Consider the following 16,133-nt stretch of genomic DNA (forward strand, 5'->3'; position numbering starts at 1 on the left):
TTGAGGACATTCCACCGGGATTGTGATAAACAGCATTCAGTAATGTAATACAAGGAAGTAAGCATGGGATTGTTAGTAGTCCCACGATCTTTTCCCTTTCCTCCAAGTGCAATTCAATATTGGGTTTCTTTCCTCTGCTTTAACTCACCCAGATTCAAAATAGTAAAATTCACTGGATTACAGTCATCACATACATCAAATTTGATTGATAAGGGCTTACTAAAATTTGTGGTGGTGAGACTTTTCCCAATTAACCTTCCTCCTTACTCCATGTATCACATCCTCTTTTTCTTCCTCCTCCTCAGCCAGCCCCGCGCTGGGGTGAAGGGAGTGGGAACTGGGGCTGCAGAGAAACCCAGAGTGATTACTGACTGGTTTTTGAGTATTCCTGATGAGATTGAGTAAAACAACAACAAAAACAACAAAATAAACAAACAAAAACCTAATGCTGAAAGGCTAGTGACTGACCACGCATAAAACAACAAAAAAAAACCCACAACAGTACTGACTAAAACCACGCCTTTTATTAGAAAACAATAGGTATAAATCTTTTGGGCAACTTTATTCAATATGGAGTCATTGGGGTGACTTTAATACTTAACTACTTGGTGTCGGTTTCTGGACAAAAGCATGTTTTTACCATTAAAATGCCTCCCCCCAAGTTACCCTGGCAAGTTCTAACCAAGTTGGTCACACAAACCTCTACAAAGCTACACAGCTTGAACAGACATTCATACACTCAGACGTAGCAATGTCACATCAGATCTCTCATTTACCAAGTGGTGCCCCACTATTTGGCCCCTAATTTTTGCCTATCCACATCATACAACTGTGGTATTACAATAACAAATTACACATGTAATTTGTCTGGCAAGGCATTTAATTGCTGCCGTCTCATCCTTCATCCCTCTTATACTTCAAAGCCTCTTCAGACATAGCTGGGACAGCTCCTTGGAGGATACAATGTATTACAGATTTTCACTTCCCAGAAGCAGCAAGCAGAGATTCAATATCTTGAATTATTTTAGAGGTTTTTTCCAAAGCCTCCAAGATGCACCCTTCATTGAGTTCTTCAGTATCAGTTCTATTTTCTGTTTTTCCAACAGCAATTGTAGATGGATTGTTTTTTGCAGCTGCTGTCCTTTCTGGAACATTGCTATTATCCAATATATCTAGCATGAGTTTGTCAAGAAAAATTCAAAGCCTTCCTCCTAATAACGAGAAAAACGCTTTGCCGTATCATAATCATGATTCTGCATTACAGAGGCTCACATTTCATACCACAGTAATTACATAAAACTAAAAAATGCTAATGTTTCTAGAAAATGTCTTTAACTAAGGCTTCTATTTGCCCAATAGTTAATTTAAAGGAAACTGATGTTACATTGCAAAGTTTCATAGCGTGTATGTTTTTTCATCCTAATAAAATTAAAAGCCAGCATAAAGAGAGTTTTACACTGCCTTTAAAAAAAAAAAAGGCACTGCATACTCTGCATACTTTGTGAGCTGGTTGGACAATCCTGAGGTAGGTGATAAATAAGACAGCATTTTACTGCAACAACATGCCAAAAGGCAATTGTACCATCCCTCTTTCAAGAACAGATTAGCAGATGGTTTTAGTGGAATTAATATATAATCTATTCATAGTATATATATTATATATAATAAATGGTGAACTTCAATACTCATTATGGGAATTCCCTATTTTGCTAATGTTTTTATTTTGTTTTGTACTCTGTTCTTATTGCTAGTGCTGTTGTAAAGGAATTGAACAAGATTAATGAGAAAACAGTGATTTAAAAAGGTGCTTTAAGAATCAGGTAAAGCAGTAAAAAGCAGGTGAGAACAGAATAGAGAGCTTCTGATGTTCTGAAAATGCAGGTCTGAGTATACAGATGAACAACAGAATATCAAAGTAAAAATCTTCACAGCTTTCAAAAGGATACAGTTAAATCTCCGTATTTTTTCAAGCTCAGCATCAGCAGACCTGTCCAAGAAAATAAAGATTTTTATCATAGTATCTAAAAAGCTTCTCAACTGTACTTTTGTACACCAGATTTTAATTTCAATTCTCAGAAATACAGAAAATTAGAAAGAGAACTCTAAGTAAAAAAAAGCATTTTTTTCATACTACTAGCCAATGGCTGCATTTGTTAATCATTTGTTTCTAAAAATCAAGGCTCATCTCTAAAAATAGACTCTTTGCTGTATATTTATGTGTGTATATATAGATAACATTTTTGTTTCACCATCTACTCCATCTACCGCATCTGCTATAATGTGATAAGTGAATCTGTAATGAGATTCATATATCACATTTGTAATATCTGATTATGTAACTACATGATGTCACTAGACCTTTGGTCAGTAGCATTTATTAAGAAGGACAAATACATAACAGGTCCAGGTGTCATTTAAAAGTTCAAAGTACTATTTTGGACAGCTTGCCGTTCTGTTAAAAGTTGCCTTTCTTTGTTTAGTTTCTCATTTTCACTTTGCAAGATATTATTTCTATAACATTAATCTTATAGTAATATTTGGCAAGGTCACCATAATTCTATTTTTAGGTGAGGCAGAAGCAACATAAAATAAACTTCACCTAGAATTCAACTTACTGTACATTTTAAGTTCCAACAGAGAAATATGAAGTCACACAAAATAAAAGGATTTACAGTTTTCTTTTTGGATCCTTAGGAAATGCTGTCTATAAAATTCAGAGTTTATAGTCTTTTTGAGTTTTATTTTCAACATTATTTAGAATAAAAATGAGTACCAATTTTCTTCAGTTACAGAGTGTGCGATATGTTCAGGAGTCTCTTTGCTTTCATTCAAACTTCTGCACCATTCTATTACTGTTGTGATGTATCTGTTAACATGAAAAAAAAGTTATTTAGATGAGAAACACACTGTTAATTCAAGATAGAAACAAACAAACAAAAAAAGCATTAAGCAATGAATCTGGATTCAGCAAAAAACATGACTAAAAGTCTAGCCTTTTCCCTGTGTTTCTTTGCCCTTTTTGGATTCACACTTTTAAAAAAGAATATCCTTCATATTTAAATCTATAGAGTCACAGAAAATTATAACAAAGCCATCTGATTTGAAATGAATAGTGTACAAATGTTATTTTTTGTGTGTGCATATCTGCTTGCTGAAATGCAGCAGAATAAGCTTCTGATGATTTGCATAATAAGACTGCAATTAGAGCAAGCAGATTAGAGAAAGCAGTCTGTAGGCAGAGGTCAATATCTGTAATAAAGCAAAAATTGGATAAAGTGCTTTTCAGCTCTAGATGCCAGCTTTATACAGCACAAAGATATTTTTTTTGCTTACCCACTGATTTAAGTGCCAAGTTGGAGCTCTAGTTTGAGGTTGGCTGATTTAATTTTTTTTTAAAGACATTACATTTCCATAACAATTATACTGGAATGACTGAATGCAGTGATCCTGAGTCATACAGTTCCTGAATCTTAGCCAGATATGTGTTTTTTATCATTATGTATTTGGGCTTTTTTTTTTCCTCTGATGTATTTCCAGAAAAAAAACATTTCTACATATAAAAGGGTTTGCTTAGAGTTCTTTACTTATAAATTATTTAAACTACTTATACCTTTCATAGATTCCAGGATGACTTATTTTTATCAGCTGCTGTACCCCATCAGGAGTAGTTAGCTTACACCAACCTACATTTTCATTTACCTTAGAAGGGAAAAAAAAATTAGTATTAATTTTCTGCTTTAAAGAAAAGAAAAAAAAGCAAGTGAATAACATTTGCTAATTTAAAAATTAAATTATCTGTGAACACTCCACTTTAAAGTTTGTGTTTTGCTATAAGTTGCTTATATTCTGCTATCACAGATATGGGGGGAAAAAAAGGAAAACCTGGCGTAGACAAACACTGTTTTTTGTGCTGTTTGAGATATTTCCAATAATGTGTAGGGATGTTTCCAAACCTGTAGTACTTTAGTTTCTTCCTACGTTTATCATTAATGAGTGTACAGATTTGAGCTGGCTCACATCATAAAGTTACAATATCTTTTAAGAGGCTAAGTATCACACTTTTATTGTTTATAGTACACATATCCTCAGGAACATCTTTTTGTGTCTAGTCACCATAGGGTAAAAGCAAAGAGATGGAAGCCAAAAGTCTCAGCAGTCAACTTTAAATTCCACTATGACATGATTTTCTCTGTAGTGCCATTTTACCACCATTGCCATTTTCACCACTTTGTAGCGCAAAAGTCATCATTATCTTTTTACTTCATTATTCAGGAGATTAAAAAAAATATTAAAAAAAATATGTAATTCCATATCCACAAGGCTACTCCTGAGCAATTCTTCACTATTCAGTTGCTCAGTTATAGATATTTTGAAATAACACCAGGACCACCACCACCAAAGAAACACCCCCTTCTTACACTGATATGAGTGACTTTTTAAAAGGATACAATTTTATTTATCTTTTAGGCATGAATTATACACTAAAGTATTTTTCCTCCTCAGTTTCTGGGTAAAATACTCACAATACATTTTGCTGTCTTTATGTGCTGTGTAGTTCTATGCCTATTATACTAGCTTGAGAGCAAGCCATGGCAGAAAACTGCTTTGAATCACAACTCTATCAAAAGAGCTCAGTTTGTATTTTATAGACAGAAAAACTCTTGATTTACTTACCCCATTAGTTTCCTAATAACACTTTTTAATGAAGAGTTTTAAGAGTAGTGTATAAGCCATAAGTTACCTGAATCTTTCTACAGCCAGAGCTGAAATCCCAAACCATATTCAAGGTGATTCCATCCCTAAAAGTAGCATGGACTTTATAGTCTGAGTATACAAGAAGTCTTCCAATGCTGGGAATAACCTTTTCATCCAGCAAAACAGGCAACGTTTCCTGTCTGTCTGTCTCAGGTACCTAGAACCAAACAAGGACATAAAAAAGAGGAAATGTCACAGCTGGTTGTATCTCTCCCAAATTTTCATGTTTTTCTAGACCATAAGCAGCTCTCTTTATCATGCAATTCACTGTTTTCTGCTTCACCAATTTACCTTAACAGTCTGTGGTGATGGTTCTCAGTTATATACCTTTTCATCTTTGCTTAAGATTTTTCCCTCTAGAATTGGTCCTACTCCCTATAGCACATTCAGTCACCTTTGTAACATGGGAAGATTTATAAATCTTCAGCTACATACCATCTTCCAGCAGCAGAGATGATAGTTAGGAATTAATGATAGTTTTGTCTTGTAGCAGTACAGAAGCATTCTGAGGAAAAAAAGTATTAAATATTAAGAATTTTGTCCTTATTTAGTATCTTCTACACAGCTGTGATCTTTGTTCTGTAAGTTACAGATGCCACCAGTGATATTATAAATTTGCTTAATTTTCATATGTAATAATAAGTATCACATGTAATTTTAATTATTGTCCTTTCACAGTTAGAGGAGTTAATATAACAACAATGAAGGAGAAAAATAAGTTACTTGGTTGCCTGAGTAATGATGGAGGATATAGAGTATGGACTTCCAGGTACATCAGGAGGAAGACTGTTTACTGAATACATCTTCTCTTCTCTCTGCAGTAAAGAGCAGAAGAAACAGTAGTTATTTATAGGTACTGTAGCATGACAAAACTATTTATAATCTTGAAAGAGATGAAATTTCTGACCTCCCAGACAACTCTAACCACATTTAAATTAATCGCAGAAGATAGGTATCTCCTTTAAAAGCTAAAACAAACACACAAACAAAAAATGCAGTTGTATCCATCCCTTAAGTCTAAGACACATTCACAGTTTTCATACACTCAGCATGGACCAATAGGTTATTTTATCAGTGAGTATCGTTCATTACTGAGTAACTACGTTTTACTACAAGTTAGAGGCAAGGTTCAAAAGGTGCAGCATTGATCCTTTATACTGCTTTAAAAATACAAATATCCAAATCTAAGAAGAAAACATTGAAATTAGCACACACAACTCAATAAACTTAAAAGAAAAAAAAATAAAGTTAAGAAAGAGAAGTGGACTAACAGCCATGCTAAAAAAAATAATCACTTGAAAGCAAAGTAGAATCACATGAATAAGGGGTCTTGACTTTAGACTACATATCCAAATGTCTTAAAACACAGCTGCTAAATTGAAGGAATTCTGAACGTATTTTTAAACAGTTTTATTCCTACCTTGTTTGTTCCTTTCTGGATTGCATAATGCATGAAGTAGTTTCCCAAAAAAGCTCCTTCAGACTTGAAAAATGATTCATCACCAGGGTAAATTTCTGCAATGTTTCTTTTGCCATGGATAAATCTAAGAGAAATAAGAAGACTTTTAACAAGTATTTAAAATGCTGTATCACTAGACAGTACAGAATAAAGCACTAAACATATTTTCAACAACTCTCAAAGGAAAAACTTTATACTGTTTCACAAACAGTAGGGCACACAAATTATTTTTTTGGTGATTGGCATTACCAAGCCACTTTTGAAGGGTGGAGGTGGGGACAGGATTAGCATGTTCAGAAGGAGAGCCTTGTGTTGAGGTAGGTATCTCACAAAAGATGTTCAATGCCCATTCCACTGAACACAAAATATACCAATGCAAAAGAAGGAAAAGATATTATTTTCAGGGGACCAGCCCTCACAGGTGTGCACAGAAAAAAAAAAAAAAAAAAAAAAAAAAGCTGTAGAAACGAAGAAACGAATGCTTCCTAAACAACCAAAGTCTTCATTTCTGCTGCACCTGTGGTTTTTTGTTTTTGTTTCTGTCTTGTTTTGTTTTGTTTAAGATTGCCAGTCTTTTTCTTGTGATCTTGGAGCATTACGCTTATTTAATGACTCAGTTCTGCACCATGTGGTCAGATGCCTAAACTTCAGTAATGGGACTTCAAATATTACTTGGGCCTTGTAAGACTAAGTATGGCTACTCACCAATAAATAAGTTTATTATTACATATTACTGAAAACACTGACAAAAATTTTGTTCAGATCAACTGAGAATCAAAAATCAACTGAGAAAAAAAAACAGAGCGTATGGGAGAAAGATGAAAGCTTTAGACTGATTATATTTTTATCAAAAATTTTTGAATGCTGATAGCGACTGTGACCCTTTCAAAGTTTGTATAACAGATTTGCAGAGCCTACTTTACAAAATTCTTATTTAAATACAAACAAACCAAAACATACAGGCAAGCTGATTTTCCAGGAAAATCTACAGTAGAGTTTAGCTGCCTGTAACATGGGAATTACATAGGTCACCAAGACAAGCATTTCTAAACGTGAAATCTTTAGCATCAATAGAAGTGATGTAATTTGCCAAAACAACAACAAAAAAAAGGCACTATAATTGTCAATGAAGTCTGTGGAAGTTACAGTTCTCTACTTAAGTCTCTTAAGAAATCTGACCACTTCTTTAAAAGCCTTAAGTATGATTTCAAAATTGTTTTTTCAGGCATACCTGCTTTCAGACCTGGAACTACAATGTATTAGAGAATGTGAAGCAAATTTTAAGCTCTGTCTTTAAGCTCTAAGAACAAACAAATGGCAGCCATTAATAGAATCTTCCATAAAGATTGTATACAATCTCTAAAGGAATGGTAAAGGGACGAAGTAAGACATTTTATCTTGAAGTTTAATTCCCATACAAATTAAGTCCTTCAAAAATGAAATGCATGACTTCCTACATACCTATAAAAAATACCTTCGCACCATACAATTTCAATTAGCTGAGGGTATGAATACATTCCAGACTCTTGCTTCTTTTGTAGAAAAAAGTCACAGAAACTCCACCTGTATAAAATACAATAATAGCTTCAGTAAGATTGTGTTTTTTTTTTTTTTTTTCTTGGCTGGTAATTATTTCTGTATCCTAAACAGAAATATTTTTCTATACCAAAACAGATGTATGCACAACTACTCAAAAGAAAATAGGCCATGTATTTCCAATGTCCTCTAGTTCCTAGGATACCTAACTAGTAACTAGTTCCTAGTTACCAAATTTATTTTCTCAAACCTACAATTATTTTTTCAACTATTTTTAGCAGGGCTGACAAAGAATATATGTCACTGTCCTACTTCAGAAGTATCATCTATTCAGAACCGAAACAAAAACAGAAACTCAAACCCCAGCACGGTGTTCTTTTTCAGTACTCTCTTTTTCATTTACATAGCATATCAGAAATGTGTTTTTTTTTGTTTGTTTGTTTGTTTGTTTGTTTTTTCCTCTGGACTAATGAGTTTTTATTTTTTGACAGTAGGATAAAGAATGTTGGTTTCACAAATTTCATGTTTCAAGAAGTTGCTAACAAAATAGGTTATGATGGTATTTTTTACTTCTTATAGTTAGATTTCAGTTATTTTGCTAAAGGTTGAAGTTCAGAACTGTAGACATATGTTAACAACTAAGATGCAAACAGTTTAAATTACCTGTGTAAATGTGGTGCTCTGCAGCTTAGTGGCAAAGCTGTAGGCAAACGAGATACTGTTGAACATGCTTTGGGGTCTATTACAACATCTGCTCCAATAGATGTATGGTCATTTCCCTCACATGTTTTCATTTCAGTCTTAACAGTATGTAAGTTATAGCACATAAATGCCAAAGACAAAGGGTATTTCCATTCTTCTGGGTACGAGGAAACAGACCAACACTGTGTAACCCATGTGTATTCATAAGAACAGTTTGTGTAAAACATAGGAACTCTATCTCTGTCTTTTTGGTCCTTTGGTTTGGTTGGGTCTCTGTATTTTCCTTCAGCACTGCCATGTTCATTCTTTCTATTTTCTGCTTTCGTTTGTCTTGATGACGTTTCTGGAAGAGAATTTTTACTTGATTTTCCATACTGATCTTCATTTTGATAGTTGCTGTTCGTCTGAGAGGAATGTGAATATGCTGCAGATGGTTGGCTGACTTTGCATAAGAACTCCACAGTAAATTCTTGCTGCAATCCTGACAGGTGAAGGTGGGCATAACCGTCTAATGATGATATCTTCACATTGCCATTCTTCATACATCTTGTCAGGTCAGCAGTAACAAGGTCAGGCCATCTAACTTCTAAGACATCACTGAACAGAATCTAATACAAGAAAAAGGGTTGAAATGTGCTTCAAAGTAAAACTTACATGCTTGCCAGAAATTACAATGGAGGGATTGTGAGTTTTTTGAAATAATTCATGTCTTCTGCATGCTGATGTATGGCATGAAACATTAGTCTGTATTTATTTGCACACGTGAACTCAAAATATCTATCATTCAAATCATTTTCCTCCTGTTCTAACAGGATTATTTCTAGCGATATGCTTATAATTTAATACCCATTCATAAACCAGAAGGATGCATGGCCAACTGACCAGGCATAACTGCCCACTGACAGCTATTTCAAACTTGTTAAGAAACACTGAAGAGAAAGCTCAAGATCAGGAAATGATCAATATCATTATACTGATCATATCTGTTATCAGTGGAATTCATGCAAAGTCCACATTAAAATTGTGTACACTGATATGCCATGTAGTCTGAATTCTCCTATTTATAAAATTAAGCCTGTAAAATGGCATATAATGTACCATGGCATATGCAATATGTACCATGTGCAATGGCATATGTAATATGTTCTTAAATGAAGCAGCTGATTCTCTACAAATTGCTCCAAACAAACACTGCATCTACCTCAATCCCCAGGTTATAGCTTTAACCAAAGAGGTAGTATAGCTAAGTACATATAGATAAATAAATACATATTAGATAAATAAATATAGATAAATTTAGAAAATGCACTAATCACATTCTGAAAGAAACAAAACAAAATAAAACAAAAAACTCAAGATAGAGAGTGTTTTTCTAGGCACCTACAAATGTTCTGCCCTAAAAGGACATGCATTTGTTTGTATTGTCATTATGCCTGATCACTGCACAGGAAATACTCTTACTGTGCTCTCATTTGGAGACTCCAGGTAAAGTACTGGATCCTACATGAACAAAGAAATGCAAACCCACTTCAAATAAGGCCTGAAAAACTCTCTTAGCAGAAGAGTATTCATTCAGTTTAATCAGCTTTGTCCCACCTGACTGTTTGCTGTTTCAGCTGGGACAGAGTTAATTTGTTCATTGTAGCTGGCGTGGTGCTGTGCTTTGGATTTAGGATGAGAATAATGCTGATAACACACCAATGTGTTAGTTGCTGCAGAGAGGTAATTTCACAGAGCCCAGGACATTACAGCTCCTCGTGCAGCCCTGTCAGCAAGGGGAATCAGGGACCATGAGCTGGAGAGGACACACAGGACAGCCAGCCCAGGCTAGCCAAAGCGGTGTCCCACATCGCCTGGCTTCATGCTGAACAATAAGACAGGGGGAGTCAGCTAGGGTGGGGGTAACAGGGACAACATGACTGCTTAGGGACTGTCTGGGCATCGGCCAGCAGGTGGCGAGCAACAGCATTATGCATGAGTTTTGCGTCTTCATTCATTCCTTTCTTTCCTATTAAGCTGTCTACCTCAACCCATAGGTTTTACTTTGTTTTTCACCCTGATTTTCTTTCTCATCCCACTGGAGGCAGGGACAGTGAGCAAGCAGCAGTATTGTGCTGAGCCGCCTGCCAGGTTAAACCACAGCACTGATCTTAAATCAAACCAGGATCATACTTCTGCCCAGAGTCCAATAAAAATGAAACATGGCAACACGAGTGCATTAGCAAAGTGAAAACATCTGCCAAAGGTATTTAGGGCTAACTAAAAATGAAAATTGACCATAAAGACTTGCAAAAGGACCCTAAAAATATTCAAGGGACTGCTCAGTAAGGCTGCAGATAACTATTTAGTGGAGATAAATGGTGTGATATAAATGAAGAAAAGCAATCCTAACTTTACATACAGAAGGATGGGCTCTGACCTGACTATTTCCACCAGGAATGAGATACTGGCGTAATGACTGACTGTCTTTGATATCACATACTCCAAATTTCTAGGAAACGAACAAACAAACATAAAAAAACAAAAACACAAAAAAAACATACAGCTACTGCTGAATACATTTATGATTAAATCTGCATGTTCAAAACTACGTACAGCTCTAAGCAGTCCACTTAACTGACAGGATCCCCCTTGTCAAGCCTCCTAAAGATACAGATGGTCAGCATGTCCAAACAGATCCTAAGTGAATGGCATTGGTTTGAATTTAAGCATAAGTGAAGTAATACAGTGTAACTGTAGATGCATTTTTGTATGCAGCATCCCTGTAAAAATAGTATCATCACTGCTAGTAACAGGTCACAGACCTTATGCTAACTGTGCCTTAAGATAACTCGTTCCAGGTCCCAGAGTGGCTTGTTAGGCTCGTGACCACCTTGTTAGGAGAGCTTGCTGTGTGTACTTGGAACTTGACAGCTGGTATCTCTTGCTACACTGTACAGCTTAAGTGTGACAAACAGCAAAGGCCTTGAAAATATCAGCACTGGTGGAAAGTAGAGGGCACAGAAAAACAAGCTGATTGTAAATTACTGGTCAGCAAGGGAGTACAACATCAGAAGCTACAAAAACACCATTCTTGCTTTAAGGAAAGCAGTTGTGGCTAAACCAAGAAGAAAGGAGACCAGAAAAAAAGCCACTTACTGTGGCTTTCGAAAGTTACTCCTCAGTATCCTGAAGCAGGTAGTGCAGGTGTAAAGTATGGTTAGGAACTGTCTAGAAACTCAGCCATGAGAAGATCCTGAACCAGAAGGTGGGAGGTTACCCACTACTGCACACAGCAGAGCATCAGCTCTGTGTACATGCATAGTGTATACATGATAGGACTGTTAAGGTCTGACTGCTGTAGGTATGTACTGATAGTCAATGTTTAACAAATAAACATTAGCATGAAGCATGCTGCTAATGGAATGCCAGTCCAATACAGGTGATTCATCAGTCTTTTAAAGAATATGAAATATCTGGGTTTTAGTCTTACTAAGACCGGGTGAAATCTGTACTGTTCAGCTGCTAAGGATATGCAGGACTAAGGACAAAAAACTAAGCAAGATTTAAAACTGTAATTTGAAACAGCAGTATTCCAAGTGAGACGACAAATGCGTGAACCAAACTGTGCACTGTCAGTTTTCAAGGCCTATACTCATACACACGCGTGTGCAATTCTGTAAGCCCACTTTGTCAGACTTCCAGGGCAGCTCAGTTTACAGAAGCGCTGTGTGTGTAACACTTACAGTCTTTCTTTCCGGGGATATAAGGCTTGAAGGTAAGTACGGCCGAGGGGAAAACTTGTTCCGGAAATGCAGAGCTCGTGCAACTTGTTCCTAAATTAAAGACGAAGACAAAAGCAAACAGTGCCATCACAGGACCTCTGGAGGCGTTCGCAGACCGAGCCCCCCTCCCTTCCTTAGGAGGGCTGAGGCGATGCCCCGCTCCTCGCGGAGGCGCCTCCCGGCCCGCTCCCCTCCCCGGCCGCCACGTACCCTGTGGGCGCTGAGGACGAAGGCGACCCGTCGGCGGCAGGTCTCTGCCGGCTGCAGGGGGTGTGCGGCGGGGGGCAGCGCCTCCTCGAACAGGTACTCGGAGCCGCAAGGCGACAGCAGGAGGCGGGCGCCCTCCGCGCCGCGCAGCTCCACGGAGCCGTCCCCGAGCAGCGCCATCAAGCCCCGCGCCGCCATGGCGACCGAGGGCGGGCGGCCCGCCGGGCGGGAAAGGCAGGGACGGGCCGCCCAGCTCCCTCAGCATGCACCGCCGCTTGAACTCTTTATTTATGTATTTATTTATTTATTTATTTATTTATTTTAATATGGCTGTTTGGAGGTAACGGCCCCTTCGTGCGGCTCCCGCTTGCGGCCGCCACGCCCGCTGTGTTTGTGGCGGCGTTTCTGAGGCGCCGGCTTGGCGGGGGGGCTGTGAGGAAAGCGGGCAAGTAACACGAGAACGGCAACGGGTAGCTCTACAAACAGAGCTTATTGCTGCTTGAAGTCGTGGCTTTCGATAACGAGGGGAGAGAATGACGTGGGTTAAAATCCAGAAATGAAAATCAGCAGTGTGGATGCCCTGACTGCTTACTGGTAACTGTGCTACTTTAAGACAGGCATCTTTCGACACCTGTGTTTGCACCGAGGACAGCTGCCTGGGGAGCTGTTGCAGCAGTACCTGCTGGTGTTCGTCCTTGCCCTTGCCCCTTCGGCCTGTAAGCGGCCGAGTAATTCATTAATTCATTTCCTCCACATGTTTACATCTCTGGAAAGTGAGGAGGCAGGTTGCCGATCTACAACATAGCCCAAAGACAGATTACAAATAAATATTTCTCTTGTGACTGCTGTTCTACATACATATACTGAAATCTAATCCATGTAGTTACTTGTAGTGGGATCTCAGCAGCCCTAGCTGAATAAAGATTTGACAGATTAATATCCCAAAGGACAATTTATAATTTAGTTTGCCTTTTTGGAAGATACATACATTACCACCACCATCCACCTTTACAGTTTAATCAAAGCTATTTTAAATAGAATGACAGTTTGCAGTTAAAGGACAATTCATTACCAATGCCTGGTTAAAGCACTAAGTAAACGTAATTCAAGATCCTTTGCCATAAAATGGCACTCTAGATCACATGGTTCATCATGCTGTAAAAATAATTCCTTACCTTTGAAAATGCATGTTTCTTAGATCAATATGCGACCATGGAATTGCATACAGGACAAATTTCCATCCTCTGCTGAAAAAGCAGTTACAGAGGGAAGGTCAGCTTCCAGTCAAGTGGCTACAGATATAAGTGTGCACCGAAATAAATCTGGTTCTGTTTTTAATTACTATTTTTCTGCACTATACTTGCCTCAAGCAAGTTTCAGAGTATATTTTTAGATTATGAATTATTTTTATCCTCTTTATTGTAAAATCTAGCAGTGTAAAGATAACTGGTTTTAAAGTAAGCAAGTATAAGACTTGATAGAGATAGAACTGGAGTAGGGCTCAGAAATGCAGATTCTAGTCCTGGTTGAGCTTTTAATTATTTGTATTCAATCATTTAAAACACAAATAATATTAGTTCTCTGCTCTATTTTTTTTTTTTATTTATGGAAGATGCATATTTTTTTCCAGCAATTTCAGTGCTAAGGTAGGAACCCTAAACTTGGAAGCTAGCTGTAGAAGCAGGTCAAGTAGACTGAAGTAGAGGTGACAGAAGCAATTCAGGAATATATTTACATACGCATACAGTACTGTTCTCAACTTTTGGCTGAAATTGCATTTTTCTGTACTTAAATCAACTAGTAGGAACCATGCACATAACATGGATAATTAGAACTACAATTGTGTCAAAGAGAAGCAAAGTTGCAAACTTGAACTTGCTAATTGCATAAATGAGTTCTGTGTAGAAAAGAGAGAAAGGCAGAACATTTAGAGATGAGAGAAATAAAAACAAGTATCACAATCTGGAGCACATGTCACTAAAGCTCAGTGCCATAATGGACGCTGCTTAAAAAAAATCCTAACTATACATAATCTGTGCTATCTGATGTAACTAAGCCAGTTACTTCTGTCTGTAGTGCTACAATTACACTTAAAACCAATATTCAAAAAACTACTGATCATGTTTTTCCTAATAAAAAAGTAGGTTAGTAGCAAAAGCTCTTAGCAGACATGAAAGGAAATTACTGAGTAAAGGTTTCTGAATACGTAACTCATTTAAAAACAAACAGCATGCAAAGTGACCCATCTTTCAGCCCAGCATGAAGTGACTAAGCAAAGTGAGATTCTCATATTAAACATTTTTAACTCACAATTGATTTGTCAAGAGTGGCAAGTATCATGCATACTTTTCATGATGTGTGAAACTAACTGCTTAGTTGCATGCACGAACTCAAATGCAGAGTCTTTCTTTGCAGAACTAGTGTTTAAAAAGTTGGCTTAACTTCTCCCCTGAAGTTTAATTGCCCTGTTTTTCTGACTTCATGGGCTTGCCATTATGAAGAAAAAAAATAAAAAGAAAATATCTTTTCAAAGGGTTTTTCATCAGAACAATAAATGAAAAGCACCATAGCACAGTGCACTACTAACTTGAAAATGCTAGTGTAGTTGAAATCATCCCTAAACCCCCCAGACTCACCTCTGTGATACACAGAAGAGCAGTTAAAAGTGGGAAGACAAGCTGCAAAAAGTGATTGTTACAATACAAAAGCTGCTTCATTCATTTGCTCCCTCATCTCATTCCATCCTCACTAATTTGTATTAGTCTCCTGTGAGATTTAAGACAAATAGGAAAGATAGTTAAAATGTTTAAAGCAAACAGGATCTTGTTTTTCTTAATCAATAGAGGAGAGTTAAAACCATTTTCTCCTTACTGCAATGCAAGTCTACGGCTCTTACAAACATTCATGTGCACTTAGAACACCAACTTCTCCACTGTTTTGAATTAACATCCCAAAACAGAGCTTTAAATATTTTTGCTGGAAAAATAGGAAAAGCCTATTTTGCAAAACTTGATCTGAATTGTTTAAAATATACAACTCCTAATTCAAACATTTTTATACAGGATGACTTACAATATTTCTTTCTTACATCTACATCTAAGATTAACTGTCCCCAAAAGCTCACAGGATGTATCAGGAGTTGGACTTGATGTTCCTTAGGGGTCCCTCCCAACTTGGGATATTCTGTGATTCTATCATCCAGATACATCTAGAGTCAGACTGCTACTTTTGATAGAAAGACACTAAACAAGAAATGTAAAACTAAACATAAAAGGCAGAGCCCCTTGAAGACACTTAACTTACTATCATGCATGGGTGAATCCTTGTTCTGTGGTCATGCTATCGAGATTTTCCATTTTCAGCAATCTGTTTTCTACAAGATATTTACTTGTGAAGTAACGAAGAAAACTGACCTACATTTGAATTAAAAATTTTGTAAGAAAATTATGCACAACTTAAAGTCAGATACTTCACACAGACATTCTCTATCTGAAAATTATTTAATTTATACTTTTATTGTTTCTGGCTTTCCATCCAGTGCTAATATAAATATTATGACTAGTATTGTCATTTTATTGATTTTGTGTGTCCAATCTATATTAAAAAATAATCTTCTCTGTATCTGTATACTTTAAAGAAAAAACGAGTGTTAGAGGTAGGAAAATGAGAAGATGAATGGACCAAAACCTCTTTAAAAAAAAGGCAAAAGA

General features: G+C 36.8%; 1 protein-coding gene across 4 annotated transcripts; it reads right to left on the reverse strand.

The window, feature by feature from the left end:
- Nucleotides 1–501: 501 nt before the first annotated feature.
- CZH5orf34 (chromosome Z C5orf34 homolog) lies at nt 502–16,007 on the reverse strand. 4 transcript variants are annotated; one of them, XM_068667417.1, is made up of 15 exons: nt 15,727–16,007; nt 15,060–15,189; nt 13,599–13,667; nt 13,103–13,217; nt 12,178–12,267; nt 8,414–9,060; nt 7,676–7,777; nt 6,176–6,299; nt 5,479–5,570; nt 5,191–5,260; nt 4,742–4,912; nt 3,611–3,699; nt 2,774–2,866; nt 1,947–1,987; nt 502–1,172 (listed from the first exon to the last, which is right to left on the reverse strand). In XM_068667417.1, the coding sequence occupies exons 6-15, from the start codon at nt 8,992–8,994 to the stop codon at nt 979–981; spliced, it is 1,557 nt and encodes a 518-aa protein (XP_068523518.1). In that variant the 5' UTR covers nt 8,995–9,060; nt 12,178–12,267; nt 13,103–13,217; nt 13,599–13,667; nt 15,060–15,189; nt 15,727–16,007; the 3' UTR covers nt 502–978. The 4 variants fall into 4 exon arrangements, with proteins under 4 accessions (XP_068523518.1, XP_068523516.1, XP_068523517.1 ...); XM_068667415.1 differs by having other exon boundaries at nt 13,599–13,670; XM_068667416.1 differs by having other exon boundaries at nt 13,599–13,670; nt 15,060–16,007.
- Nucleotides 16,008–16,133: the final 126 nt, after the last annotated feature.

This window comes from Anas acuta, chromosome Z (genome assembly GCF_963932015.1).
Source record: "Anas acuta chromosome Z, bAnaAcu1.1, whole genome shotgun sequence".
NCBI classification, from domain to species: Eukaryota; Metazoa; Chordata; class Aves; order Anseriformes; family Anatidae; genus Anas; species Anas acuta.

What these genes read in the sequence shown, in the direction of transcription:
- CZH5orf34 (XM_068667413.1), bottom strand. Translation starts at nt 12,621, where the DNA reads ATGGCGGCGCGGGGCTTGATGGCGCTGCTCGGGGACGGCTCCGTGGAG. An exon ending in AGAGCACCACATTTACACAG is followed by an intron (nt 7,778 to 8,413) that starts GTAATTTAAACT and finishes TATTTTATACAG; the next exon opens with GTGGAGTTTCTGTGACTTTT. An exon ending in ATCATTACTCAGGCAACCAA is followed by an intron (nt 5,261 to 5,478) that starts GTAACTTATTTT and finishes TTTTTTCCTCAG; the next exon opens with AATGCTTCTGTACTGCTACA.